This window comes from Anser brachyrhynchus (genome assembly GCF_964034855.1).
Source record: "Anser brachyrhynchus genome assembly, chromosome: 5".
Lineage (NCBI taxonomy): Eukaryota > Metazoa > Chordata > Aves > Anseriformes > Anatidae > Anser > Anser brachyrhynchus.
The window spans coordinates 37642463-37669948 of NC_137699.1; the positions used below are offsets into that span (position 1 = coordinate 37642463).

Genomic DNA, 27486 nt, shown 5'->3' on the forward strand with positions numbered 1-27486 from the left:
TAGCAGAAGACAAAGTCTCTTCTGCACACCACAGGATTAGAGCTTTTGGGAGGTGTGCAAGGCACCGTGCAAACAATGACAGCTAGGGCTGCTTAAACAGATGTGGTGTTTGAGAGATTCCAATGAACACCCAGAGCACCTCATTTTAACAACCAGACAGAAGCACCAGCACATTGCATTTGCTGGCAGGGTGGAATTATGGACTATGCGAGCCACAGATACACGTGGCTGTATCTTTCTAACATCAAGGCTTTCTTCCTCCCCCGCCCTTCTGAAGCTGCATTTGTACAGAAGCCAGGTGCAGCCAGTAAACAACACAGCTAATGGATTGGCTCAAGCTCCCTATTACTGGGTTTTGGATCATTAAGTAAGCAAGTTTAAATTAAGCTGTATTGATATATATTTTTCTTCTAAGCAAGTGGCAATTGAAACATAAGGAGCTAATAACATCATTTTTAACAGAGGAGGTAGCATTGATAAAAGCAAACTGGAGGCATGGCAATTTATTTTTAGGATCAGTTGAACTATCACCACAATGGATAAAACTTGGGTATAATCTTATACTTTAAATTCTCATTTATAGAAAATATAGAATGATGGTCTCAATCTACATTGCAAAGTTTTCACAAAGCACTTGGTAATACTCAGAGCACCTAGGTGCATGTATTATAAAAAAAACGAACTGGAGCATCATGTAGCTTATTGTCAGCTAAATCTCCAAATGTGCAAAGAACCAGAACAAAAATTATTTTGGCATGCTTCAGCTGGAGTAGCAGGTTTATTTTTCTTTTATTAAGTATCTGGATGAGATTTTTGCTGCCTTCTCCCTAAGAAGGATTTCATTGATAAAATGAAAGGCAAGTCAAGGGCCACATCAATTAATCCTGGTGACTGGGCAGGAGATAGGGCAATTCTGTCAGCTGTTCACCTATTATGACACAACTCTTGATGCTGGGGAGCCACTGTTGACAATCCCATTAACCAGCTGATTTTCAGAGGCACAATTGCTACTGTTAATATCTCAGACATGGAAACAGAAAGCCCGAAAGAGCCTTAAAATAATAGTCACATACCATCATGAAGCAAAAGCACACTACTCAAAACAATCCGCTGGTAGAACAAGGCTCAAAGGCTGAGACATAGAATACCCTTCTTACTGATCTTCAAGGGCATAGCTGTCACCCATCACTTGTGGATGAGATCATTCAGCTCCGTTAAGATCCTAGATGGGTAGACACCTCCTTGCATGCTGAAACCAGAAAGTTCTTGCAAAAAAATTCCTTGTCCCTAAGACACAGGAGAACCTATCCAACAGCACACCCAGGTGGGTGTCTACCTCTCATTACGGAGAGAGACCAGAAACGTGGTGAGGAGGGAAAGGAGAAAGAGAACGAGTGCACTCTGCAAATGACAGAAGCATAGCAAATGCTTTCTGGCAACTCTGGCCAAGATCCAGGCATCTGAGAATTGCTGTCAAGGATAATAAACTAGGCTGTTCTCAAATAGCTGGGGAACTACTTTAAGATGGAAAAACAAAACTAACAACAACAACAAAGTAGAAAGCAGTAGTGAACAATTCAGACCCAACTTCATGCATGCTGCTGGGTGGAGGTTAGTTCTAACATGCAAGATGCTCTCGAGATGTCCCCATAGTGGGACGAAGGTACAGATCCACTTCCTAAAAAACACCCAAAGCATGCAAGGTATTTCCTTCAGCAACAAGGCTGTCACTGCCTAACGATTAAGATGCCAAGAGAGTACTGAAAGGAGACATATCCTATGAAACCCTGACACAACTGTCACTTTTCTTAGCTATATGAGAAAAGCAACCCACCCACAATCAGCTAGATCCCCATGAGCTGCTAGTTGCTAAATTAGCCTGTAAATTCAGACATGGTATATTCAACTAAACATTTCTGATGCACAACAGTTTATCCCAGAGATCTTTGCTGGTTTCAGTAGCAAGATGGAACAAACTGGATGGGAAAGGACCTGTTCTTGTTACCACAACACTGAAGTCTCAGAAGTTGACTCCATCTTACTGCAAGTGCATAGGTGGGATCAACAATGGAAGCACCCAAATAGCACATGTTCCTTGTGTATCCTAAAGTCCCCAGCATCAAAGGAATTTGGCTATCACAGGGGCCAGAAGAATACCTACAGAGATGTCATCAACAGCAGAGATGAAGGCGTGTTAAACACCTTCCCCAAAAAACGAAAGGGAGTTTTGGATTGAAGTTGGCTGAAAGGTGCAAACGTACATCAGAGGTAGAAACAGAACGGCTGGAGCATCAAGCCACCATGTTACACACTTGTGCCAAACGCACGGGAACTCAAATGCCACTAGGTGAAGAAATTGTCTGACCCCCAGTACCTGGACATATTCCTTTCCAGTATGAACGCAGAGTCCTGGACAGGACCAACTATGCCTAGATGAACCCTGAGAAATATTTGTCTAGCCTTCGCTTAAAGCCTTCCAGGAAGGCTACTGCCTTCCCACAAAATGCAATTCTTTGCAGCACCATCCCTTCCCTGAGACAGTTTCACCTTAAAGGAGAAATCCAGATTGTGCTATAAAGACCATTATGTTTCACCTAATTTTTGGAGGGATTTTTTTTTGAAGTCACCCACCTTACACTCTTCTACTGCTGTTCTTTACAGTAAGACATCTTTCTTCAGGTTATGATATCATGCTTTCTAACTCTTGGGGGCTCTTATTCTCCCCAGGACAATTTTTTTCAGTTGATACACACATTTGTAGAAGTACATTACTCTCAATTTCTATTTCCTATCTGTAAAGAGCCAATTCCACCAGAAAACCATTCTCATACGTAAACAAGGGCAGTATTAAGAGTCTGATAAAAGGTATATGATATCTACTTCTCCCCTAGCCTCAAGTCCTTTTATTCCATCACAGCCTGAAGTCAAATTGACAAATTATTGCACTTTGCCAAATCCATGCTGACTGCTAAGTTGTATAAAGGAATAAACTGGTTTCCCCTGAGCACTTAGAAATAGCTGGATTAGTTGCTGTTTTCCAGCAGAATCTCTCAAGAGAACAATCAGATGGCAGTTTGCATATAGCCTTTCAATAACGACAGGCACAGACCACACAGAGGCTGATTGAAATGAACACTGCTTGAAGAGGAAGGATTTTGATATCAAGCTTTTCTCAGAAAAAGGAGACTGCCTCAGCAGAAGCCAACAGCTAGTAACAAAACCTGCTTGAATGTTATCTACGCTACTTTATTAATCAGTACACTGATGTCCCTTCACTCTCACAGACACTATCCACTCAAAATTTCTACAGAGATTACGGTCTTCATCACATTTTCCCACAGCCTGCTCAATTTCTCAGTCTCACTCCCTGCAGTGAAAACTGACAAGTGAAGCTGCTACACTGAGGCCACAAAAAGAGACTGCCACAGAAGTCATCAAGATAATCACATAAGATAATTTCACCAAGTGCAACAAGCAACTGACATGTCCGAGGGCTAAAATTAAGACAGTACAGCTACAGTCTTGCATTAACAAAATCTGAAGGCCTTGCTTTCATCCTCACCATTCTCGTAGCATTTTCCTCATTTTTACGGTTAGAATACAGAGTTAACCAAATAAGATCATGTCATAACAGCAACTAAAAGCTACAAAGAGGTGTCTTGAATGAACAGAACAACGAAGGTATACAACAGGACTGCTCACAGCTCACTGACTGTCAGACTTTATATACAGCTGAAACAGGGAGCTGGGACCGTTTAGCACTAGGATGCTGGATGACCTGTTGATAGAGAAAACACCAAGTGTACAGGTTTATTTTGTGTGAAGTGCCAAGATAATGCATTATCAATACTTTCTGGGTCACTGATAAGATAACAGCACATAATCACATGCAGTTTACTCACACTACGGATAAAGCAATGCACTTATTTATTCACTCATTGTCAGGTTTGAACACATTTCAGTGTCTTCTAGACAGTACTGAATAACTAATAGATTGAATAATCCCAGCAGATCTATTTAGGAAAAAGTTGTTTTGCTGGGAAAGGGATAGCTATTGCAGAAACAAAAATACCCTTGGGAAGGCAACTGCTTTCTTTGCACAAGGAAGATGCCTTCACCACAGCCTGCAGCCTTGGTCGTACGAGAACAAGGAAAGCCTTGATCTTTGCCACCAGCACCATGCCTCTGCTATTAAACTTCATATCTTTGGAGAGCTTACAGGGAAGTCACCTGATGGAAACTTCCTATCGTGATTTACATTCTGTTCTCAAACTATGACCCAATTTTGCTTTCCTATCCACAAAAAAATATGCAATATTAACACCGGAAGGAAAAAATGCTGTTATAAAAATGTGAAAAAAATTGAATGCATCCCCAAGACTTCAGGGAGCACGTTTGCAGAAGAGACCAGTGACTTCAGAGTTTTATATCCAGTGACTTCACTGGATTTGAAATCTATAACCCAATTTTTCTCACCCTCTCACCTGTGGTTGTGTATATGAATTCTGCAATTTAACATATTTACCACAGACCAGAGATAACAGCCACATGCACAAAGTAAAAGTTCATACAGCACTAACACTATAAGATGCTTATTGCTTTCAGAAAAAAATAAAGTTATTTTACATACACTAATTTTTATCAGGAGTTCTACATACCCTACTATTCACATCTGACAAGTCCTTTTAATAGCCCTAATTTGTGAGATGTGTGCACATACAGTTTTCTGTCTTTACTAGTTGGTCCTTCCTTTATCATTACTAGTTGGTCCCCCTGGAAAGCAAATACCTATTTGCACAGTGAAATTAAATGTGTGATGATTGTTTCTTGCACAATCAGAACAGACATTACTTCAACAAATGCATTATACACTCCTATTACTGCAAGAGAAAATGCACTTTTTTTTTTTTAAAAAGAGTTAGTCAGAGCAAAGCTAATAGATGATAAAGAAGAGCATAACCTGTTAGGATAAACAAAGATAAATACTTTATACCCTTTTAAGATCCTAGTTTACTAAGAATGATGTATATATCATTTGAAGTAAGCACAAGTGAAGCTATGTAACAAAGCATTTACTTTTTAAATAACCCCAGCAGAAAAAGACGCACACACAAAATAGTTATTTTACAGTTAAAAGTAAGACCTTTCAGTTTTCTGTATCAAATACGACAACATTGTAAAATGGCATGAGTCTACTGGCATCAGCAAAACATGCACAAGACATATTCCTATTGAAAACACTAATAGGAAACTCAAAGATCAGGATCAGTACTTGCAGACGAAAATGAAAAGGATGCAGAAACCCTGCACTTGATTTGTCTTAGATCTGTTCAGCTCCTTGAATACAGCAAACAGCTCAGACGGCTGATCTGTAGTACGAAGAGTGGAAAAGAGGAAGGTGAAAATCCACGTGCCCTCAAAAATTGATCATGCCAGACACACGTAAAGAGTTCACACCAAGCAGCTCTCCAGTCCTCCAGGTGTGCAAAAGCCAGTGGCCAAAGAAAGATTTAGAGAAGCTTCAGAGCTTTCCATAGAACATCTTTAAGTCAGTGTCTAAAAAACAACAGTAAATGTGAATTTGACTACCAAAGCAGAGAACAGTCCCCCATTACAAGGTTCTCTCTCTGTGTAGGTAGGAGGTAGCTACTACCATGGTAGAAGCATGCAAACATGCTCTCTCATTACCATTACTGGCATTATAATGGTTCTCAGGCCATTATGCCAGATGAAGCATGACTGCATGAGGAGAGCCACTACCTTACAAAAAACACTCACTACACATCCTTCTTCCCAGCCCCTGTAACTCAGCCTTCCCATCAGGTTTATTTGCCACTGGCAACTTTCCAACATATTTGAAACTTGTGTTGGACCTCTTGGCAGCAGGAGAAAACACCTTGCCCCCCACAAGACAGTAGTTTCCATCTGGAACTGAATAAGCAAGTGTGCACAGCTTTTGTTTTCAGTCACCAGAGCACATTCAACAACCTATTAACACACAAAATTAATGAGGTACTGCTGAGTTTAAAGTCAGCAAATCGCTGCGCCTGTGCATAGTCTCTGACAGCATATGTTGGCACTGTTGTTTGTAATACATCCACTGCTCAGGCATTTGGAGCTAAGCCTAATTAGTTCATTTCAATTGAATCTCAACTCTAGCCTTGATTCAACTGCAATGAAGGTTTTGAAAGAGGCCTATCTACACAGCCTTGCATGTTTTTTTTCCTGGCACTTGAAGAGCCAGGACAAGGAAGTGTGCCAGAATCGCCCAACCAACCATTTGACAGATACAGAAATGTGAATACTGCACCTACTGGTTTTCCTAAGATCATTCACATGCAACTTTTAAAGCTAGAATAATTTTTTTCCTGCAGGAAAACAAACTCCAGCGGAGGACTTGGAATGTTATATTGGAAAAGAGAGAAGAAGGCCTACCTACAAGAAAGCCTACCCAAATTTATAAATTTGTAACTTTTACATATGCATTCTGCAGAGTTGTTTCTCCATCACAGACAACTTGGTCTTCAGTAAGCATTAGCATTCAGGAGTTTACAGCTTCCCATTTCCATCAGTTACTCAAAAACCTAAACAACAGTACAAATGACAGTCATGTTGGTCCCCAGAGAACTCCCTCGCCTCACAGCTTCTGTGTCTGCCTGCAGACCACAGCTCAAGGTGACAAGGCCAAGTAACCGCCCATGTGGTGTTATGCAGTTCAAAACAGAAACGGATTTTTCTTAGTTATTACTAAAGATACGGTGTGCCTTTCAAAGACATTTTAATTAGAAGATCGGCAGCTTTGCACTTTCTTCCCCCCTTTGATATTCAAAACGCACTGTCACACACAACAATCGTTTAATGTGACAAATGATGAAAAGACAGTGGCTTAGTCTTTAGTGGTTTTAGTGACTTCCAGGCAGTAACTACTAGTGGGTGACATCAAGAGGATCTGGTTTCTGCTTTCTTTTCTGATGACAATCAATTACTAAGTTAACTTGGATACCACACACACACAATTTTTAGTCAGTTATGCAGTCTACTACCTGCATCTCTTATCCTTATAACTTCTACTGTCCCTCTGGGAGAGGAAAACGGGAGCTCCTTCTGACCTGTAGCTAAGCTGTCACTCCTAAGATCTTCTTGGTACAGACTCAGAATTCTTTCAGTCACAGGACAGCCCTTGGAAAATAAGCGAGACTTCAGACAAGTTACAGACAGGGAAGCATGGCACGAGGCAAGAGAGGAAAGTAGTACACAGCCAGCCCAAATACTGCCTCCAGCACACAAGTCCCAGAGAAACACCTTCATTCAACGTTGTAGCTGAGGGCCTGCACTGTGGCACACAGCAGGGAAGGAGGGTGCAAAGCCTGTAAGTTCCTTCTTTCTCCACAACACCTGCGCTGAACAAAAATAATTTGTTTTACAGCTGTCACTGTGTTCACACAGCATGAAATTATCATGCTCTGTTTATCTAATAAGCTTTAAAATACAACTGACTGAAACTTTTCAACTCGCTTGAAGACTTGTGCTGTAGAACTGGCCATTTTAGATAGGATACCAAAGGTATAACTGGTGCTGATCATACCCTTTTACTGGACTGCTGCTTCTCCAGTACCATGGTAGATACCCAACATGAGAAGAAATGTCATAGCCTTGTAACAGAAATCTGCCCAAGACCCAAAATGTCAGTAAATGGCTGACTGGCAACAGGGTTGACCCTGCAACAGCAACTCTTAACTGTCTTATGCGTACAGCCAGTTAAGATAACAAACCAGGCAAAAGCTCTTGCCTCCTTTCTCCTCCTTTATAGGTAATAAAAGGCTTTCCAATCCCTTTTATTTCACACAAAAACATTACCAGAAATATTGATAGACACAGAGCACTATGTCTGCCCTGCTGCAAACCAAACCACTAGACTGTGGGGTAGGGCAGGAAGAAGCTACAAGTATCACCTTGCTTCCACTTCATTTTTCCCAGTTACATTCCTTAAGCACAGGTGTGACCTCCAAGATCTACATAAGCCCCTGCACAGCTGTAACACACCATGCTCTTGAAAACATCAAGTGACAAAGCAGCAGATTTCTGTTATTACAACTGTATCTGGCTTGAGGGGAAGGGAGTTCTGGGTTCCAGTAGTGCAGATACTGAAGACTGTTCACAAAGGTGACACAAAGTCATAAAAAATAAACGTTCATTCACATCAACCTCCACATGACAAGGAACAGCCTCTCTATCAACCGCACCAAAATGAGGGGGCCAATTTGACTTCAACTAAACTAATTCAGTCTTGACAAGGAAAAAAAAGCTACACCTGGGTCTTCCTCCATTTGAGTGTAGCAGAAAGAACGTGACTGTGATCAAATTCTTCTTTCTTATGCTTAGAAAAGCCGTTCTTATTTTGGAGGATTTGACTCCCCTTTTTAAAACAGAGGTAATAATCTGGAAGTCTGTCTTCAAGTCACAACATTTTCTAAACACCCCAGTGTCCACGTTCAAAATGTACTATTTTTTTATGTTTAGCCCCTTCTTTTACTCAGCTTACTCACTCAACGTAAAAACTTATATTCTTGTGTGGGCACACACTGATTATTTTACGGGTCTTTTTCACTCATCAAGAGTTTACACACTGAGTATGAACCAATGTTCTTGCAGTACATTAGGAAACATGACAAAAATGGGATTTTCGGCTGGAGTTATGTTTCTTCCTCGCAGCACTGTATGCTAACACATTTATGTAAACACTTCATTAGCTTTGATAATCAATTACTGTAAGTCCCGATACACATGCAACTGGAATATTCTATCTACCCCTGTTTCTTATCTTTGCACGTGTACACACACAGCCACACTTCTGAGTTGTCGTCTGCTTCTGGAGACCAGTCTCCCAAATCCGAACCGCCAGCCAGTCCGGGCTTATGTAAACACCTTGGGATTCAAAGAAAATTCAATCACAATCACAGCTGATTAAGCCTAACATATACAAAGGCAAAGTAAATTGAACAGGGTACATACATCAGTGCAAAGATAAGATAGAAGACGATTATCTTGCATGGCAACAAAAAAGCTGCCATACATGAACAGACCAATGGTCCATCTATTTGTGAGTTGTTCTCTCTGATAATGGCCAACACTTCAAAGAGCACAGGAAGTCAACACTCAGCACATATTGCCAGAAGTTATTTGCCACACAGAAGACTAGAGAAATCACCAGAAAGCTCATAACTAAAGTTTCTTCAAACACATCAAGATGTTTGATTTAAACTGTTTAAAGAGGGTGAAACTGTTTAAACTGTTTAAAGAGGATCTTCTCTCATGTGCTTAAATCTGTTTTCTTCTTTATTAAAAAGATCTGAAGGTTTCTGCTTTACAACCACTTCCAACACAGAAACAGTCTCAGGATTCCAGCAGGCCACTACGAGGACAGAATTTAAGCTCCCTTTGCCCCATTACCTCTCTTCACATTGCCTGAAAATGTGATTAGCTACCACCACAGACCATTTCACCTCTCAAAGCCAGTATCTCAAGGTGTGCTACTAAGATAAGAGTGATAAGATGCCCTAGCTCCAAAGGTCATTGAGAACAGTGGCACTCACTGACTTCCTCACCTGTGGCAGGTAGGGGTTTGGTGGCTCTGGCTGGACATCGCCACAAACACAACCGTGCCACAAGGCAAGCTCTGACATGCAAAAAATCCAAGTTTCCAAACAGCCACCAGTTGTATCTGCAGAAGCTATCCATGTAAATATTCAGCTCTTAATCTTAATTCTGGGTAGAATTAAGCATATACACACACTACATACTTCATCTACTTAAATGAACTTCCATACAATATCATGTAGCTAAAAGAAAAGTTTCCATCATCTCCACTAGTATTTTTAAGTTGTTTTTTTTTTTTGAGTGGTAAATTAACAGCCATTTCTCCATTCCTTCTTCCCCTAGAAACTATTTTAATAGCTTATCAAAATCTAGTAGAAATGAAGTACAAAAAATAATTTCTTATTCTGCTCACTCGAGATATTTCTCCTCTTTGGTCTGGGCAAATAAGTCAAATATCAGAAGAGACCTTTGCAGAGTTCAGTTGATTTAATCAGTGACTGTAATATCCCATTAACCTGTGAGATTAAAGACATCAACAAGAGGGAAAACAAAACAAAAACACACACATTTTGCCCCTTGGAAGAGGTATTTCAGCCCCCTTAAGAAAGAAATAATTCACAAGTAAACAGGTCATTGGCCTGACCTAGTACAGAAACCCTCTGTGGCTGTGCATAACAAGACTCCATTCTTTGGATCAGCAGGTGCATGGAGGGCTCCACCACATACCTAAACCATACAGAAATCTAAACTATATGAAATAAACATACCAACACAGATTCTGTGGACTAAAGCTCAGCATTCAACTTTGCTTTTCTAAAGATTATAAGATAAAACCAAGGAAAATCTGTTCTGTCAATTCTTCTCTGTTTTTATTTTTTATTTTTTTTATTTTTTAAAAATCAGGTTCCCCACCTCCTCCAGAGTACAGGTTGAGATACAATGGCTTCCCTGGATCAGAACAACTGTTTGCTTTGTCCGTTACTTTTAACACCAAGCTTTCGCATTGTAACAATTATTAAGCTACTAATACTTGGCATCTGGCTGGCAGGGACAGAACTCAGAGAGCATTCCTTTGTCCAGTAGAAAGCAAGCATCCCAGGAACTTGCTTTGGGAGCTCAGAAAGAAAGAGAGAGCTAGAGGGGTATGGACCAAAGACCAGTAACCTAAAACATTACTAGCACACAAGGAAATCCAGGCTTGTCTACCCCAGAAATATGAAGATGTTGGAATGACTGAGGATGGTACAAACTCAATTCCCTCTACTGGGGGAAATCTGAGTTGAGCTGCCTAAAATGCAAAGACTGTTCTTGCAGATTGCCTTGCAAGAAACACACCAGGGTAGTAGTATTCCCTTCTGTTTCTTTAGAGTCCTAAGACAAGGAATATGCACAATGCTTAGTAAGAGGCTTGAGTATATTTACTACCACTATCATTCACCATTGCATCGGAAGAGCTCATGGAAAGAGCGGAAACACTGGGACTAGTGCTCACACCACAGACAGGAGCATAGTGGGGGAGAGACAGGCAATGACACGCTGTATATATACAACATTTAAAATTAAGGCTAGATTCTTAGGTAGATAAATGGATCCAACAGTTTCTTTCAGGATTTTTTCCCCCCTAAGACCACTGAGTTAACATTTAAAGATTAGATATTATATTCAACATGGTTTACTGTCCGTTCTACATGTTATTTGAGACATCTGAAAAAGGTTGAATACCATAGTAGATGGCTGCTTAAATCACCAATTAAATCATCAATTAGGGATTCTCCTATTCCTGAAAGTGTTTTACGTTGTTCACCCACAACTATTAGATGTTTTGTAATTATGGCCATTAGTTGTTTTGTCATCTAATGGCATTATCAAAACATTCAACAGAGTGGAGCCCACTATTATCTTACTAGCTGCACAGTCATCTCCCACTTACATTCTGACTACAGCCGGTTTCCCTCCACTGAAATCAAGTTGGTACCACTTACCTCACTCCAGAATCCTGAAATGTGGAAAATAACACACGATCCTCAATTTACTTTAAAAATAGTGATCACTTAGAGTTAGATTTTAAAATCAGAACCAATCCAATCAATGATTGGAACATTAAAAATTGAATTTTAACAAAGTCTTTGGTCTTCAGATTTAGCCCATAAAATGCCTTTGCCTCTAGTTGTTGTAGTAAATGTGTGTTTACTACAGAGGAGTGTGTATGCATACAATAAACAGACCTAACCAAGTATCACCATTCTGCCAGACCTCATTCCCTACATTTAAGATACGCAAGCTGCTTGAGGGCCATGCAAACCTTCCACAACACCTAGATTAAAAAGCACCAATTTCACATGGATTTACTTGCTGAGATCCCTGTGAACGACAGACCTGCTGCTTGCTGGCTCAGGGTGGACACAGTGGTCCATGGAGAATATAACACTCAAAACGGTTTCTAACTTGTTTGCAGCAAAGCAGCTCTAAACATCCTCCAAATGTCATCCTCCTTCCTGTCTAAAAATAACAGCAGGGGCATTCATACCCAATAGAACAAGGAGTTAGAGCAATAAAAGGAGGAAGAGCAATAAAATAAAGGGAAGGGAGAGGAGCGTCACCTCAGCACACCTGTCCCTTGTCTCCCTCCAGCACAACTGCAATACCAGTAACACACCTACCCAGTGCTGTACCAGGAGAGATTGCACTAAAAATGACTAAAAACCCCAAGTGATTATGCTATTACCAGCTTCATTTTCATACTTGGAATAAAAAAATTATTTCAACTCCCAAGATAACTTTCCAAGGTTGAGGTGTGAGGGGCATGAGGGGCTGTTGAAGCCAGCACCTGTTCTACCTAACGACCACACCTGAGCTGAAATACAGTGCTTTTTCCTAATGCAAGAGAAACTTCCTCAGCAGCAGGGCACTTTTTAGGGTTGTTATACATTTAGTAGACAAAAGCGTGACAGGAAGCCGGGTCGATTTCTTAAACTGCACCTGCGAGAGGCTCAGTCCGGCCGGCGGAGCGCCGTGAGGGGCGCCGGCCGCCGTGAGGAGGCGGAAAGGGGGCACCCGCAGACGCCTCCTGGAAGCCCAGAGCTCCGATTTCCACACCGGGCAGCGTCAGCTGTGAGAGGAAAACCCCTGCTAACAGCCCCCGGGAGGAGCAGGCGGGTCGGGTACTCACACGGTGAAGTGGTAGACGAAGCACTTCCAGCCCGTGGGCCGCTCCAAGAAGTTGTAGACCCTGCCCTGGATGTTGCTGCGGCTCAGCAGCGGCTTGCGGAGGCTGTAGATGGAGACGCGGGGGTCGAGGCTGACGGGGGGCCGCGGGCTGTCGGCGCTCACTACCACCACCTCGCTCCTCAGCCGCGGCGGCCGCTCCCGGGAGGGCACCGGGCTGCTGCCCGCCGGCTGCTGCCCGCCCTGGCCGTCAGGGAGCGGAGCGTAGTGGGCGTTCGGGGTGCTCTCGGCCAGCTCTAGCGACGAGGGCTTCTTACCGGGCGTCATGCTGCCCTTCCTGGGCAGCGACAGCCGGCCCAGGCTGCGGCTTTTCTTCTCGCCCGGAGGGGAGCTGGAGGACATGACTGAGGCAGTGCCGGAGCCGCGCTGCTCCGGGGAGCCGCGGGCCAGCTCCGGGCGTCCTCCCGCCGCCGCTGGCCCGGCCCTTTCGGGGGCGGCTCCCGGCCGGGAAAGGTGAGGGGAAGCCCAGCTCCGGCCCGTCCCCGCCCCGCCTGCAGCCCCAGGGCTGTCCGGCGGGAGGCGCCGCGCGGCGGCTGCCCGGGGACGCGAGCTGGCGTTACCTCATGCGGGCCGCCCCGCGCCTCCCGGGCCGCCCCTGCTCCCTTCTCCCCTCTCATCGGTGCTGATCTGCTTCATCTGCTCCTCTCCCCGGGGACAGCGCTGGGCGGAGGTGGCATCCTCCTTTCAGGAAGCCCAATGCGCTGAAGGAGGTGATGATCAGGAAGGTGGCTGCCAAGCTCTCCTCGCGCGGTTGGGGTTGCTGCCAATCCACCTAGCCCCTGTGGGACAACATGCTCCAGAAAGGGTTTCACAGGCCTGTCACAGTGACGTGAGCCAGAATGTGCCCCCTTACCCCTCAGTTAGAAACACCAGAGTCTCCAGGGCCTCATCCCTTTTTGCAGAATTTCAGCACTGGGAAGGAGAAAAGTCCCAAACTTGAACATGACTCGACCTAGCATCTGCCAGGGGGCTGTTCTTAATACAAGTAACAAGAGTAAGGGTCAGGCCACCAGGCCTTGCACTCTTAGATGTTACTGTGATACAAGGGAGCAAACAGCTGAGTAATTAGGCAAGCTATAGAACAGTAAGCACAGTTCTGCAGAATTGCCTCACCTGCAAGCTGAGTCTCTCACCAACACTAAACCAAAGCATTGTGTTTTGTAGAAGGGTACATATCTTTAGCAATTAATATCATGCTGTTCTGAGGGCTTGGATGACTTTCCTGTGCATTGGAGTGAGTTAAGACTTAACAGCAATGTGAGTTAATTCGTTATAGTAGTAAAAGTCTTTGCTGTAACAATTAGTTAACAATTTCTATTCCCAGAGGTAAAGAAGGTTCTCTCTGATCTGGAGTGCTGTGATTTTTTTTCTTTTTTTTTCTTTTTTTCTTCTTTCTTCTAGCCCAAAATAGAACAGAACTAGTAAGAGCTATGTTGAGTTCATGGTTGATACGCTGGTATGGGACAAGAATGTTGCAGGAAGATAAGGTGCTAAATAAAGTTAAACACAAACAAGCCTGCTAATTGTAGTTCCATTCAAATGTCAAGCTGCACACATGGTAGGCGAACTGGGCAAGATCCTTCACTAGTGTAAATAAGCAAGACTGTAGGCTCTTTATAAAGCACTAATTTATATACGTGAAGAATCTGACCCCTTGTTAGGAATGCAAAAACAGAAGTATTAAAAAAAAAAAAAAGAATTTGCAAAACTTGTTTTTAAACCAACAAAAGGCTTTCCCCCCTCAATCAGAGCAAGAAGAACAAAGTTAATAAAAACAGCACAACAGAGGAAACTCTTCATGCATTTGATCAAAATAGATCCAAATTACAGCTAACTGGTCTTCTCTGTCCTCGGGAACTGTGAAGACAGGCGTGCATCAAGCATTTTAAGAAGGAAGTTCTACATAGAAATCACATAGGGAGAATCTATTTTATTATAAACTGCAACTGCCTTTTCCATATCCAGTGACTGCAGTTTCTTTGTGGCTTTAATGCCTGAATGGGAAGATAAAACCTTGAAGGTCAGGAATTATTCCTGCGCTTCAACCTTGACCATGGGATACAGGGAACCAAGGAAAGACCAGCCCAACGTGTACCCCTAAACAAGGACTCTTTAGTTTCTTGCCTGCAATTTCGTCCATTTCTAGTATCTGGCTTCCAGTCTAGAAGAGAACATTTGATTTGTTCCCGAGTAAAAGCTCAAAGATCTTATTAGTGCTTCAGAAAAAGCTCTGCTTCTTGGTAAAGACACCATTTCTGTTCTGACCACAGAGGAAACCCACTGACAATGACTTTGCTCACCTCAGATTACAATATATTTGGCACCAAAAAGAAACATCTGTGTGACTCTTCAAGTCAGATTGTTAGTCGTTTGCTTAGAAGATATTCAGAAATCATTTGCTGTTCTTGCAGAAAGTATGCAAGAAAAATGACTAACGGAAGAAAGAATGTCATTGTTACTCTTGAAGGCTCACTGTTTGAGGACTGGCCTTATAAAATCACAGTATTAAAGTTAACAAATGTGTTTCTTTATGCAAGTGTTCTACTTTAAAGACTGACATATTGTCTGTGTTATTCAGGACCTTATCCTAGAGCCAGGTGCAAAATAATTTTCATAGTTCGACAAAACAAGAGGCATTCAGATTATGTTCTTCATAAACTGTTTCCAAAATCTTCTAAAATATTATGGCATTGTGTTGTTATTTATCTGTTGATTAACAAAACAGAATAGAAAAATCCAATGTATCTGAACACAGGATAATAGAGGGTTTTGTTACATACAATCTCCTTTCAAGACAAAAGTTAGAGCTAAATAGCTATGTAGGGAAGAAAATTAGTAACTAATTTTTACTCTGTTCAATGAGAAACTGTTCAAAATGGACAAAGTTTATTTCAATAACGTCTTCAATGCAGAACACGAAAAGCTCCGTAGCTCACTACTTCATTTCTCATGTCCTAAATACTTTCATAATATTTTGTTTTGGTGCTGACTTAATTTTTCAAATAATCATCAGAAATGAAGGAATCTTCAATTTGATAATGTTTAAAATGAATATTTAGGCTATATATGAACATCTTTTCCCTGGAGTCAAGGAATCCATCAAAATCTACATTTTTCAGTGTGTACTGATTGATGAAGTTAATTTTTATATATTAAAAATCATTTTATTATATGATTTCTATCTAGTTCATTTTACTGAATGATAAAGCATCTGTCTGGCATATCTGAAATCAATTGCATGCTTAAATACAAGTGTCATATAGATGACTAATTCATTATGAGACTCCGGGGAATAATTATTATATATTGTATCACCAAAACTGTATTATAATTTGAAACATTTTAAAGATGAATGCTGTTAACATAGTAATGACAATTCCCATTTTTCCCCCCTCATAAGTACCCATGTCTTGATATTAATCATACTCATGTTCGGAAATCCTCCTGCTTACTGTTAGATTATTTTGGGGGGTGGTTTGGTTTGTTTTTTAAATACAAATTCCCCCATTTCTGCGCAGCTACAGAGGGGGACAGGTTAAAAAACTTTCTTCAAAGAGAGGAAGAAGTTGTTTTCATCTTAATTTTCAGATTATTTTTCTTGAATTAGAGCAAATCCCTTGTTGCATTCCATTGCCTTGAGGGGCCACAGTTCGATCAGTAGATTGTTTTTAAAACAGCCAGCAATGTAGGTAAAAGCAACTTAGTTCTGAACTGAGAATGGAATCCTAGATTGTTTAAATACTTTCATACAGCAATGACTGTATGCCAGTAGCTTTCGAAATATTCTCTATCTTAATTTAAAATAAATCTGTTCACAGGAGCATGTCATTACTTAAAGATACTCATATTAAAACCTACAAAACATAAGTACTTAGACCTCTGACACAAAGAAAAGCTTGAAAGCATAGTGATATGTCGAACAAGTGAACATCAGCCTTATGGATTCAAAGAAGAGGTAAGGAAAGTATAAAGAGAGAAAAGAATTTGCTTCATTTTTGAACACTTGGAAAGACTGTGGCTCAGCCGTTTCAGTGGGGAGATATACATGTTTTCATTCACTAAATAAGTTACAATTGAGAACATTTTTCTGAATACCTATACACATCTTTCACTGGATGCCTAAGTAATCTTATTTACCGTTCTTGTAAATTGATCACAATTTATTAAATATACAAGTGGTATACTTTTATACCAGCTTAACTTTAGGTTTTAAATTTGAGCAAAGTCTTTCTAACAGGCTCTTAAATGCATTTGTGCTTCTTACGTATACATACAGCAGATTTTCCCTGATGACAGGCATTGCTAGTCAAACAACTTAGATAGCATACCAGTAGAAACTCCAGATATGGACAGTGTAAATCATCTGAAACTGCAGTATGCCCCAAAAGTCTGACCATTAAGATAAAAATACAATAAAGCACAGTAACTGCTTTATCCTTCTCCCCTAGTGCTTTGTGGTCACCTAGCTGTATGGCTAGGGAGAATCCTCAGGTTAGTTCAGCTCAGTTTTTCCTTCAGGTGAATTTATTCCAGCTTCCTTGATCAGGAACATGCACAGCTACTGTGTCATTACTCTACCTGCAAAATAAACATCTATTAACCACTGCTGTCCAGGCTTTCTCTGATTCAACAGTAGAACCATCACGAAGTACTGGAATAAGAACGTCTAGGGAAGGTGTCTTTGTCATTCAATTAAAAAGCACCACAATACAGTGCTGGTAATTAGGACAAGCACTACACAGAAAGATGCAGGAGGTGTTCATCCTTAAGCATTAGCAGCCTACTTGTTGGGCAGACTGTCCCCCATACCCTCACTAAATCACTTCCAGAAAACTGGACAATATAGCCTGTCTCTTTTGAAATACTGAATTTGCCTCAGTGGCAAATTCACTATTTACTGATGGAGCAGGACTTGGAAAGACAAAACCACCTTTTCTTCCTCTAGATAAGAATGAACAAAGTAGGAGCATCCTAAGAGGTCAGCAGTTGTTCAGTTGTAAGTCAGTGTCCACATTAATGAATGACTTCGTAAAAAGACTAATCGCTGTCAAAAAAAGGATGCTTTTAAAAGGTGCTCATGCAGTCTGCTATTGTATAAGTCTCAAGACAAATGTGACAGACAGAAAACAGCTGATGACTTCCTCTTCAGAAAGTTTAAACTGGCTTCTAATTCTCTCTCCCTCTCTCTCCAGTGCCAGGTTATTTTTAACTGCGGGTGCAGTAAGTTTAGGAATCTGGTTACTAGAGAGAAGAAACATTGCAGAAGATACTAGCACGCACCAGATATCTGGAGTCTGGAGACTATCTAGTCCTGCAGTTGACAATCCTGATTAATATTATCTGTTTGAATGCTATCTTACTGCACGGTTATGTCTACGTTTATTACCTCTATTTACATTGTTTCATAGCTTTTTGAAACACATCAGGGCTGTTCTGGGAAAGAATGTTACTGTCTACCAGCGCTCAGGTTTTAGATCCTAAAACAGTTTCAAGAAAGAATCTGAGCATATATTTACACTGATGGCACACAGCTTTTTTTTTTTTTTGGTTTCGTGTATTTAGTTATACACATGGTAAAATGCTGACTAGTCTACAACTTAAATTGGACCAATCAGTGTGAAAAAATTGATATTTGCCCTATTCGTCCACAGGATTAGTTCTGCTATTTACAAAAATATTTAATTTCGTTGTCTCCAACAGAAAAAGAAGTTGTGCCATTCCCCCCTGCCTCTCCCAAATCAGACTGAGCAATACTTGGAAGATGTAATTATTCTTGCCAATGAATATTCATTCAAAAGGCCAATACCATCCAATTGGAATTTTGTTTCATGTCATTAAATTTTTATTTTTTTTTCCTACAGAATTAGACTGTTCTTCTACCTATTGTTGCAGGTTTGACTAAAAGTTTCTAGGTGTAAGTGATTTTTTAGAATGCCTTTGCTGCCCCATTCTTTCTGGTTCTTTGATGTGGTTAATTATTCAGTAATTTTCATAACCGAAAAATTATTCTTCTGAGAATCATTGCAAAAGAGAAAACTAACAAGGTTGACAAAATTCTGCACCATTTATTTTCACCATTTAGGAACACAGGATATAATCTCAGAAGCATGTGAGACTCAGCAGGAATTTGATTACTCATGTAATGCCATACAGGATACAGTATGCATATTCTTACGTATGCAAAGGTATATAAGGGCTGAGTGATTAATGCCATTCTTCAAATGAAGGGATCGTTACATCATCATCTTGCATCATGAGAAAATTCTCTTCCTCGGACAGGGTCATAACCCTATCTTTGTTGGACAAAGTAGGACCAATAGGATCAAATAACACTGCTGAGTGAGGTCCAAATAAATTCACTGAATTTTTGAAATTCTGAAATCCTCTCAAACTGTAACTCCATAGTTACTTACGGGGAGACCTGTGTTTACTAAGAGGATGTGTTGGTATTTCAGGCAGTTTCACTTTTAGCAACTGAAGCAAGTAAAGACATCACTAGTTATCACTAAATCTCTTCCTGATCAAGGAACACTTCCTGCCTGCAAACATTTTAATCTGTAATATAATATCCTATTTCATATGTATGAAATGACATGGATAGACAATCATTATTCAGCAGAGCCCACTTGGCAACCCACCTTTGTCAGGTGTTATCTGTCTTCCAGCTAAGTGTAACTGCAGTTGACTGACCTTTAATTGCAGGTAGTTCACTAAATAACTTCAGTGGAAGGTTTACACAGGCAAGGTAAGGAAAATAATGGTAAATTCCATTGCAAAAACAAAGATTTTTCAAACAGCAATTCACCAAATAGCTTTTTAATGCCCCAAAGAAAGAAAACAGAACAATACAAAAGTTACCAGCAATATCTCTTCACCCACAACTACACCTTTCCACAGCAAGTAACCTCTCAATGCAAACAAAATGCAAACTATAAAACTCAGTGGATAGGTCACAGGAGACCTATGCAACAGTCAGCTCTGCCGAACTGGAATTTCAGGTTGTTTTCATCTCACAAATAAGAGATTTCATTTCTCCAGTACCATTCCAACAGATAAAGCCAAACAATGCAATGTGACATAATACAAGGTCTTGCAAAAATTCTCTTGACCTTTTCCCCACTTGTGATTTCATGCCAAATTCTAGTCCCATCCTTGACCTTTTGCTAATTGGGCTAATTGCAGTTCTTGTATTTGGGTCATCACCTTCAATGTCTAAGGAGCACAGTTGCTTACATTAGCAAGATTTCATGTAGAAGGATAAAAATAAAGCTTACTGCATTTGTGCTCTGCAAAGCCCGAAATCTTGTACATTAAGTACACCACAACTTCTTGTATAGTACTGCAGAAGTATAAAAGGGAATGTGACTACCCCCCTCATCTCCCAGACTGACTGATAACTACAGATCCAATAATCCAAGTGGTAGCATAGCTATGTTTAGTAAGCATGTGCATACATACTGAGGCACCAATATTTGTTAATTAGGCTATTAAACTGCTGTTAAAATTTGAAAGAAATTGAAAGCTATGCTAAAATCCCTTCCACTGAGAAACTAAGCTTGTAGATTGCAGGCTGTCTGTATCGCATCCAAATCCTAGTTCTTCTCAGCAACTCTGAAAAGAGCATAATTATATTTGCTGTGTACCCCTCAAATGAAGAACGCACAACTTTTCTGCTAAATAACAAGTCTTCTGTAAGCAGATGTTCTGACCTCTCTAATTCCATGAAGAGGAAAGAACCCTCCAAACTCATATCCTACCAGGATAAATGAACTTTCTTGATGCTTTCTTGATGAAGTCTATGAGATAATTAGTTAATTCACATTTCCTATTATTTCAGAGCTCATTATTATCAAATGACAATGTGATTGACCTGCAAAGCTTTTTTTTTCCCCTTCTTTTTAAAGACACTTAATATTTCAAAATAGCCTTTGCAAATGTTTGTATATTCTATTCCTGGAGGTCCCTCTAGTGGCTACAGTAACAAGTTTACCTGGCCTGACTAAATAGGCTACAGGTGTTTTGTCTCATTTTTGTAGATAGTTCCGATAATAGACAGCAATACTTTCTTGATAGTGAGAATTGATCCTTCTAAATAAACTGAAAGTGAAAAGAATCAGCAAGTTATGAAAAAGGAAAAATAATCGGCACACTAAGAATAAGGAAGCTATTTCATACAGTTAGGAAATTATGTGTTACTGCCTTCAAGCTTACACAACCTTGCCACGGTTCCTATCTTTTTTTTTCTTTTCTTTTACAGGTTTATTTTAAGAAAAGGAGAGGTGATCAGAACGTCCTTTGACACAGTAAGTCTTACTTGAGCACTCTGTCCTGTGCAGGTATGGCAATTGATTGAATAACCTGACCTGTAAGCTCATTTTACAGTACATGTATTTCTAAGTAGAGAGATACTGTCTTGTAAACTGGCATTTAAAATCCAGCATTTTTTTTAGAACCTCAACACATGTGGTTATAGTTTATAGGTCAAAGGAAAGACAAAGTTTGCAGAAGAGAAAGAGATTTGGGTTTAGACTTTTAGACTGGAGATAGCTGTGTGACTAACAGTTGATCTCCATGTGAGCTCCAGGCTAGAGTCTATCTATTGTTGTAGTTAAAATGCATTGAAAGGTCACTAGAAGTATAGACCTACTAGAATATAGTTGTGCAGAGATGACATCTCAAGCAACATTGCTTTGCACTGCTATCCCAGCCCCTCTTGTTCTTCAACAAGAACTAGAGCTGTTCACCTCATAACCCCCAAAGCATCTTCAAAGACTGAAAAGTTAGTGTCATCTACTTGCAGTTACTTTCTCCTCCCACCTGGTAGAGGAGCACAGTCCCTGAAAGCTACTTCTCTAGATCTCCCTTTCACTGCTCATAGGAGCTTCTATCTCCTTTTTCATCTTTCATCTGAGGAGCTCTTTACTTACTGTATCTCTGTCTCCACTTTCAGCTGCACCCAGTTAATCTTAATTGGCTATAGGCATGTGTGTGCCTCTTTCTACTGCAAAGCTAGCTGGTTCTCAGTGGGACAAGCTGCCTTATTACAATCACATTAATGATCAATTCTGTTGCTGCATTTAAGTGTTATGTTTTCATCTAGGGAAGAAATGGAACAAAGTAGCTGAAGGAAATGATCCTATTTTTGAACACAAGAGACCTGATACTCTAAAGAGAAGGTGATTCAATGACTTCTCTCAACACAATAAAACCAAAACACTACTCATTTACTTATCTGCTATAAACTGAGTCATAATATGGTAATTCGATGCAGTCGGGAATCTGGCAGTAACAATTTTTCAGTACTGTCTTTCCAGAGCCTTTTCAATATAAAGGAACCCTCTATCCAGTTTTTACCATCCCACTATTATGCGTAGCAGCAACGAATCTCTTTACACTACTTGTAAAATGATTCTCTCATGTTAATAATACAATAAATTACTAATAACTTAGTTTGATGGGAAGAGCAGAATTACATAAACTGTTAAATACTGATTTACCAATGCAATCTAAATTTAATATAAAATACAGGACCAGGAAAATCTCAGAAAGAATTTCTGGAAATGCCATTATAAAATTAAAAGAGCAAGGAAGAGTAAGAAAGCAATTGCAAATACGTCACAAAGGTTCTCTCTTTTCAGTGATAATGAGTAGTCATCAATGCAAAAGGAAAAAAAAGGATAAAAAATTGGACTTTAACTTGATACACTGCCCAGATTTGCAATTTAATAAGAAATTATCAAAGAGAGCACTGTATGCATAATTCCTGTAATTGCTGAGTTTAAGGAAGTATTTTCAGTCCACTATCAAAGAGGAAAGTTACTGTCTCTAACTTTGTACTTGAATGACCAGAGTTCACTCCCCAGTTCTCCTACAGACTTCCCGTGTGAGCTAAGGTGTATCATTGTTCTTATTTGTGCCTGAGGTTCTTAACTTGTAAATGGGATAATAGCACTGTCCTCCTTTGTAGCTCTGATGATAAATGCCATTGTACATTAAGCACCCAGATTTGCTGGTGAAGAGGAGAAACAAGACTAGTCACTACAAAGGTAGGGATGCTCTGAAACACTGTAAAATGTTGCGGTGTGCAGACAGAACTAACAACGTTATGATTTTAAATCAAGACCTCATGCGTTTTGAATGGAAACAAACTTCAATAGATGCTTTAACTGCTGATAATACCATACAGAGATGCATCCTCTTCCCTGTATTTGCTCTTTCTGTGAAACTTCACCACATGAACACAGAAATGGACATAACCTGACTTATCAGCCACATGTAACTAATTACTTGTAAGTGATAACACTGATCTTTTAAGTTACAGACCAACCACCATGCAAAGAAAATATAAACATGACCTGTCACCACATCAGTGCCTGGAGTTAATAATCAAAGAAGGAGAAATGGGGAATTCTGTTGAAAACGCAGCAAACTCAAACTCAAATGCTAGGTTAGAAAACTGTTCAATTCAAGGAATATTGAAATGGAGGTTTCACCTTCCAAGACAAAGGACTGTACATAATAAATCGTTGCACATAAACTGGCAGAACGAGCAAGCCAGTTGCAAGGGTAGAATAAATGGTGTCATGCATTTGCAGTATAAAAGATGCATTCAGAAGCTTACAAAACTTCCAGTCTCAAACATCCGTAAGACAACAATAAGTTATGAGTATTCCTACTCGAGCATTATTTCCCTCTTAGCAGACTGACATGCAAGCTGGAAAGCTACCAGAAAGGGAAATGGATGCACAGGTGCAACGACTGGTCAGAATCACCAAGACTTACCAGAATTCTCCAAAAAAGGTAATGAAACTTTCTAAGAAATACGCTAATAATAAACATCCGCTTAGAGCAGAAGGGAAAACAAAACAAAAAACAAACAAAATAAAAACCTGTGATGTTCTGTCAGGCAAACCTAAACACTACTTAAGAATATAAAAAGCATACAGGACTTCTACAAAGACAAGACTTGCAAAAAAAAAAAAAAATAGTCAACAAGGGACTGAGATGGTCTTACTATCTGCAAGTTACCTGGTACATGAAGTGTTTGGTATCAGACCTAGTATTCCTCCTTAGTCAGTCAAATCTGGACAAAAAAGGCCAGTGCCTTCAACACCATATATTACAATTTTGTTCACAGAAACATATTACAATATTTCCAAGAACATTTCTTGACTATGGTCATACTTAATTTCAGGTTTTTATACTTCAAGCAACTGTTACCGTTATAACAAAGATCAAGGATAAAGGACTTTCTACGACTGATGTAATGGAATTTAACACAATTATATTCCTAGAAATATAAGCATTAACAGAAACAATGGTGGTTTAAAAAACAAAAATAGTGACAAGTATATACCTACAAAGGAAATTTTAGAGCAATCCAGAATAATTACAGATCAGCACGAGGGAAACAAAATTTGCTCTTTTCTTGAACAAGTAGAATTTGGATAGCTGACTGGTTTTAGGTCATTTTGTATTCTAATCAAACTGAAATGGATATCAGAGATGTTTTCTGAAGGTTTTAGAAACAAAGCACAAAGAAAACCAGACTTGCAGATGAAAGGTGAATTTAAGGCGAAAATAGCGAAATCTCTACTGAGGACACTGAATGTTTATGGATATATCAACTTATGCTGAAATAGCAAATATACATTTATATACATACTTTTATATATACATATATATATATATATATATATATATATATATATAAAGTAGAACTCCAACCACTTATTTTGGTAGTCAAGGACAAAAAGTATTTGCATAAACACATGACCGATCATGAAAAAACTGAAAAGGTTGGGCATATCTTTGGCTTGTTCAAAGTAGCTTAGCTTCACAATAGTGAACTGAACTGCAATAATTCATACTGAGTGAGATCTGTTGTATATCAAGAAAGCCCCAAAGGCAAGTTACCTAAGAAAGCACAATGATGCAACATTCACACCCTAAATACAGAATAATTCCCTTAAGTGAACACAAAATTAAAGCTGACATGCTGTGCAACAAAACTTGAACTTATCTGTGAAGATAAATGGACAGTGTTTGTTTGGAAATCTAAATCTTTAAGAGAGCACTTAGACTGCATACATGCACTCTGGGAAGTTTATTAATGATTTCTTAGAGATGGGGAAAGCAGGTATGAGGCATGTAACTCCTTTCAATGAGAAAGGAGGGTTAGTTACTGATGCAGCTACTAAACATTCATTCTATTGCAATCATTTGAAAAGCTAATTTAGAAACTATATTCACATCTAAAGTACATTGCTGCTGGTTGTCTGTTTCTAGTAACTGTATGTCCCATTACTGCTACAGATAAATGTTTGTTATTTGCATCTCCGTGTTTGACAGGGCTAATTTTCATCCCAGAGAAGAGCTGTTGTTATCATTGTATACTAGCAATGTTTACTTTCACTGTTGTAAGTTTGGGAGGCCAGGTGTGCCTGGTAATGTGGTAACATCTTCCTCTTTCCACATAGAAAAAGGGAGCAGCATCAAATAGCGTTGGTAACAACAGCCACCTCAGTGTGACTTTAACTTTACAGATGGAGAGTCATGCCTCCTGCAAAGAACTGCCAGCAGGTAGGATCACTAGCTATACTATATAATTTATATAGGCACTGTAAGAGTTGTTATGTACATTGCTAGTATTTACTTAGAGCCTTTAGAGCGATTCTCTCTCCCCGAGAGAGAAAGGCAGATTTTCTTAAAGTTTGAAAAGAGATGATTGTGATTCAGCTAAGAAGAGATAGTTACTTAACATTTTATTTTCCCTTCATCACCTGTGAGTAATCAGCAGTGACTTAAAATAGCCGTTGCTACTCTTTCCTCCTTTTGATTAGTGAAATACATGCAAAACTTCCAGATTTTCTGCATTAGGAATTTCACAATCTAGTTGTTGTCTTTCTTCATCCAAGATCCAGATCACTTTCCATCAGTTGTTTTTCTGTTCAGTACTTGAAAGCAAGTTAGCTACTATTGGTGTAAAAACATACTGTATTCATTTTGGTCTGCAATTAGACCTCAACACTGTTTTACTATTGCCCTCTCCACTGTTTAGACATTTCAGCTTGCACTAAGAACAAGCCTCCAAATCTTCACAGACTTTTTATCTACCTGATTCTTGGCTACTGTTTTTGGTCTGATAATAACAAACTGCAGAACTGGTACAGTAGGCAGGTTTCTACTCTACAGCTGTTTCTGAGACAGCAGAGTAGAAAGGTGTACCCATGCCTTCTGCTGTCCTACTCTGCAGGTTTCTGCTCCATGGGATTCTTCTACCAGCCCCATGAGCTTAGGGCATGAGCATACACCTAACATACCTGTGCACTGTGCTGTTCAGTTCTCCTCTTGCATGCAGGACAGACTTGGTTTTCTGAATGTTAGGTAACAGAGTTTAGTTAGAAAAAGCCCTTTTTATGAAGGTTTCTGATAAAACACAGTTAACTGCCTGTGAAGACCCTGCATTCAGACGGGATCACAGGGAACACAGGCAGGAATGTTGACAGGCCAGAGTTTGGTTAAATTTGTTCTTCGTTAACTCTTCATCTGGGAAAGCATGATCTCTCAGTAAACTAAAAAAGAATTAATAAACAAAGGTGAAAGTCATCCTCTTTTTTTTTTTAACTTCATGGAATTCTTTTGATTCTAGCAGGTAGCTCAAGGGAACTGCTCATCTAATTAAAATCAGGTACACAATTTTTAAAAACACTAGGTCTTTTACCTTTAAAATAGACTTTTTAAGACCTTTGGAGAAATAAATTGACTGTCTGCTAATTAGGATCACCCCAGATGAATATGTAGACTGCTTCAGTTTTACGTTGAATATTATTCTGCATTTTACACTATGCTTTTTTTTTAAATCAGTATTGTAACCATAGAATCATAGTATGGTTTGGGTTGGAAGGGACCTTAAAGATCATTTAATTACACACACAAACCTGCCATGGGCAGAGGACTAAGGAGAATCTTCATCCTTTACTGGATGTGGGGGGAAACTTAGTGACAAGAGATGAGGAAAAGGCTGAGGTGCTTAATGCCTTTTTTGTCTCAGTCTTTAGCAGCAAGACCAGTTGTTCTCTACATACCAAGTACCCTGAGCTGGTGGAAGGGGATGGGGAGCAGACTATGCCCCTCACAATCCACGAGGAAATGGTTGTCGACCTGCTACAGCACTTAGATGTACGCAAGTGGATGGGGCCAGATGGGATCCACCCAAGGGTGCTGAGAGAACTGGCAGAAGAACTGGCCAAGCCGCTTTCCATCATTTATCAGCGGTACTGGCTGTCAGGGGAGGTCCCAGTCGACTGGCAGCTAGCAAATGTGACGCCCATCTACAAGAAGGGCCGGAAGGTAGACCTGGGAAACTATAGGCTTGTTAGTTTGACCTCAGTGCCAGGGAAGCTCATGGAGCAGATTATCTAGATTGTCATCACGCAGCACTTGCAAGGCAAGCAGACGATCAGGCCCAGTCAGCATGGGTTTATGAAAGGCATGTCCTGCTTGACAAACCCGATTTCCTTCTATGACAAAGTGATACACTTGGTGGATGAGGGAAAGGCTGTGGATGTGATCTACCTTGACTTCAGTAAGGCTTTTGACACCGTTTCCCACAGCATTCTCCTCAAGAAACTGGCTGCTCTTGGCTTGGACTGGCTTACACTT

At 40.1% G+C, this 27486-nt stretch overlaps 2 protein-coding genes across 13 annotated transcripts in view; one reads left to right on the forward strand and one right to left on the reverse strand.

Moving 5' to 3' along the window:
* Positions 1-27486, reverse strand: part of KCNQ1 (potassium voltage-gated channel subfamily Q member 1) — a 409605-nt gene that overhangs the window by 329069 nt on the left and 53050 nt on the right. For 2 of the 11 annotated variants that reach the window (XR_013952151.1, XR_013952152.1), the window contains exon 1: positions 12767-13591. The exons of 2 other annotated variants lie outside the window; for them this stretch is intronic. Coding sequence is in view for 5 of the 9 variants with exons in the window: in XM_080595226.1 (XP_080451352.1) it covers positions 12767-13164 (398 nt within the window). In the remaining 4 variants the exon portion in view is untranslated. Of the gene's footprint in view, positions 1-6822; positions 6833-12766; positions 13594-27486 lie in introns of those variants that run through there. 7 more of the 11 variants (XM_080595231.1, XM_080595230.1, XM_080595234.1 and 4 more) reach the window with 5 other exon arrangements.
* TRPM5 (transient receptor potential cation channel subfamily M member 5) overlaps positions 25253-27486 on the forward strand; it is a 56316-nt gene continuing 54082 nt past the window's right edge. Inside the window, exon 1 of one of the 2 annotated variants that reach the window (XM_080595224.1) lies at positions 25253-25404. The gene's annotated coding sequence lies outside the window, so the exon portion shown is untranslated. The remainder of the gene's footprint in view (positions 25405-27486) is intronic. The other variant, XM_080595225.1, reaches the window with a different exon arrangement.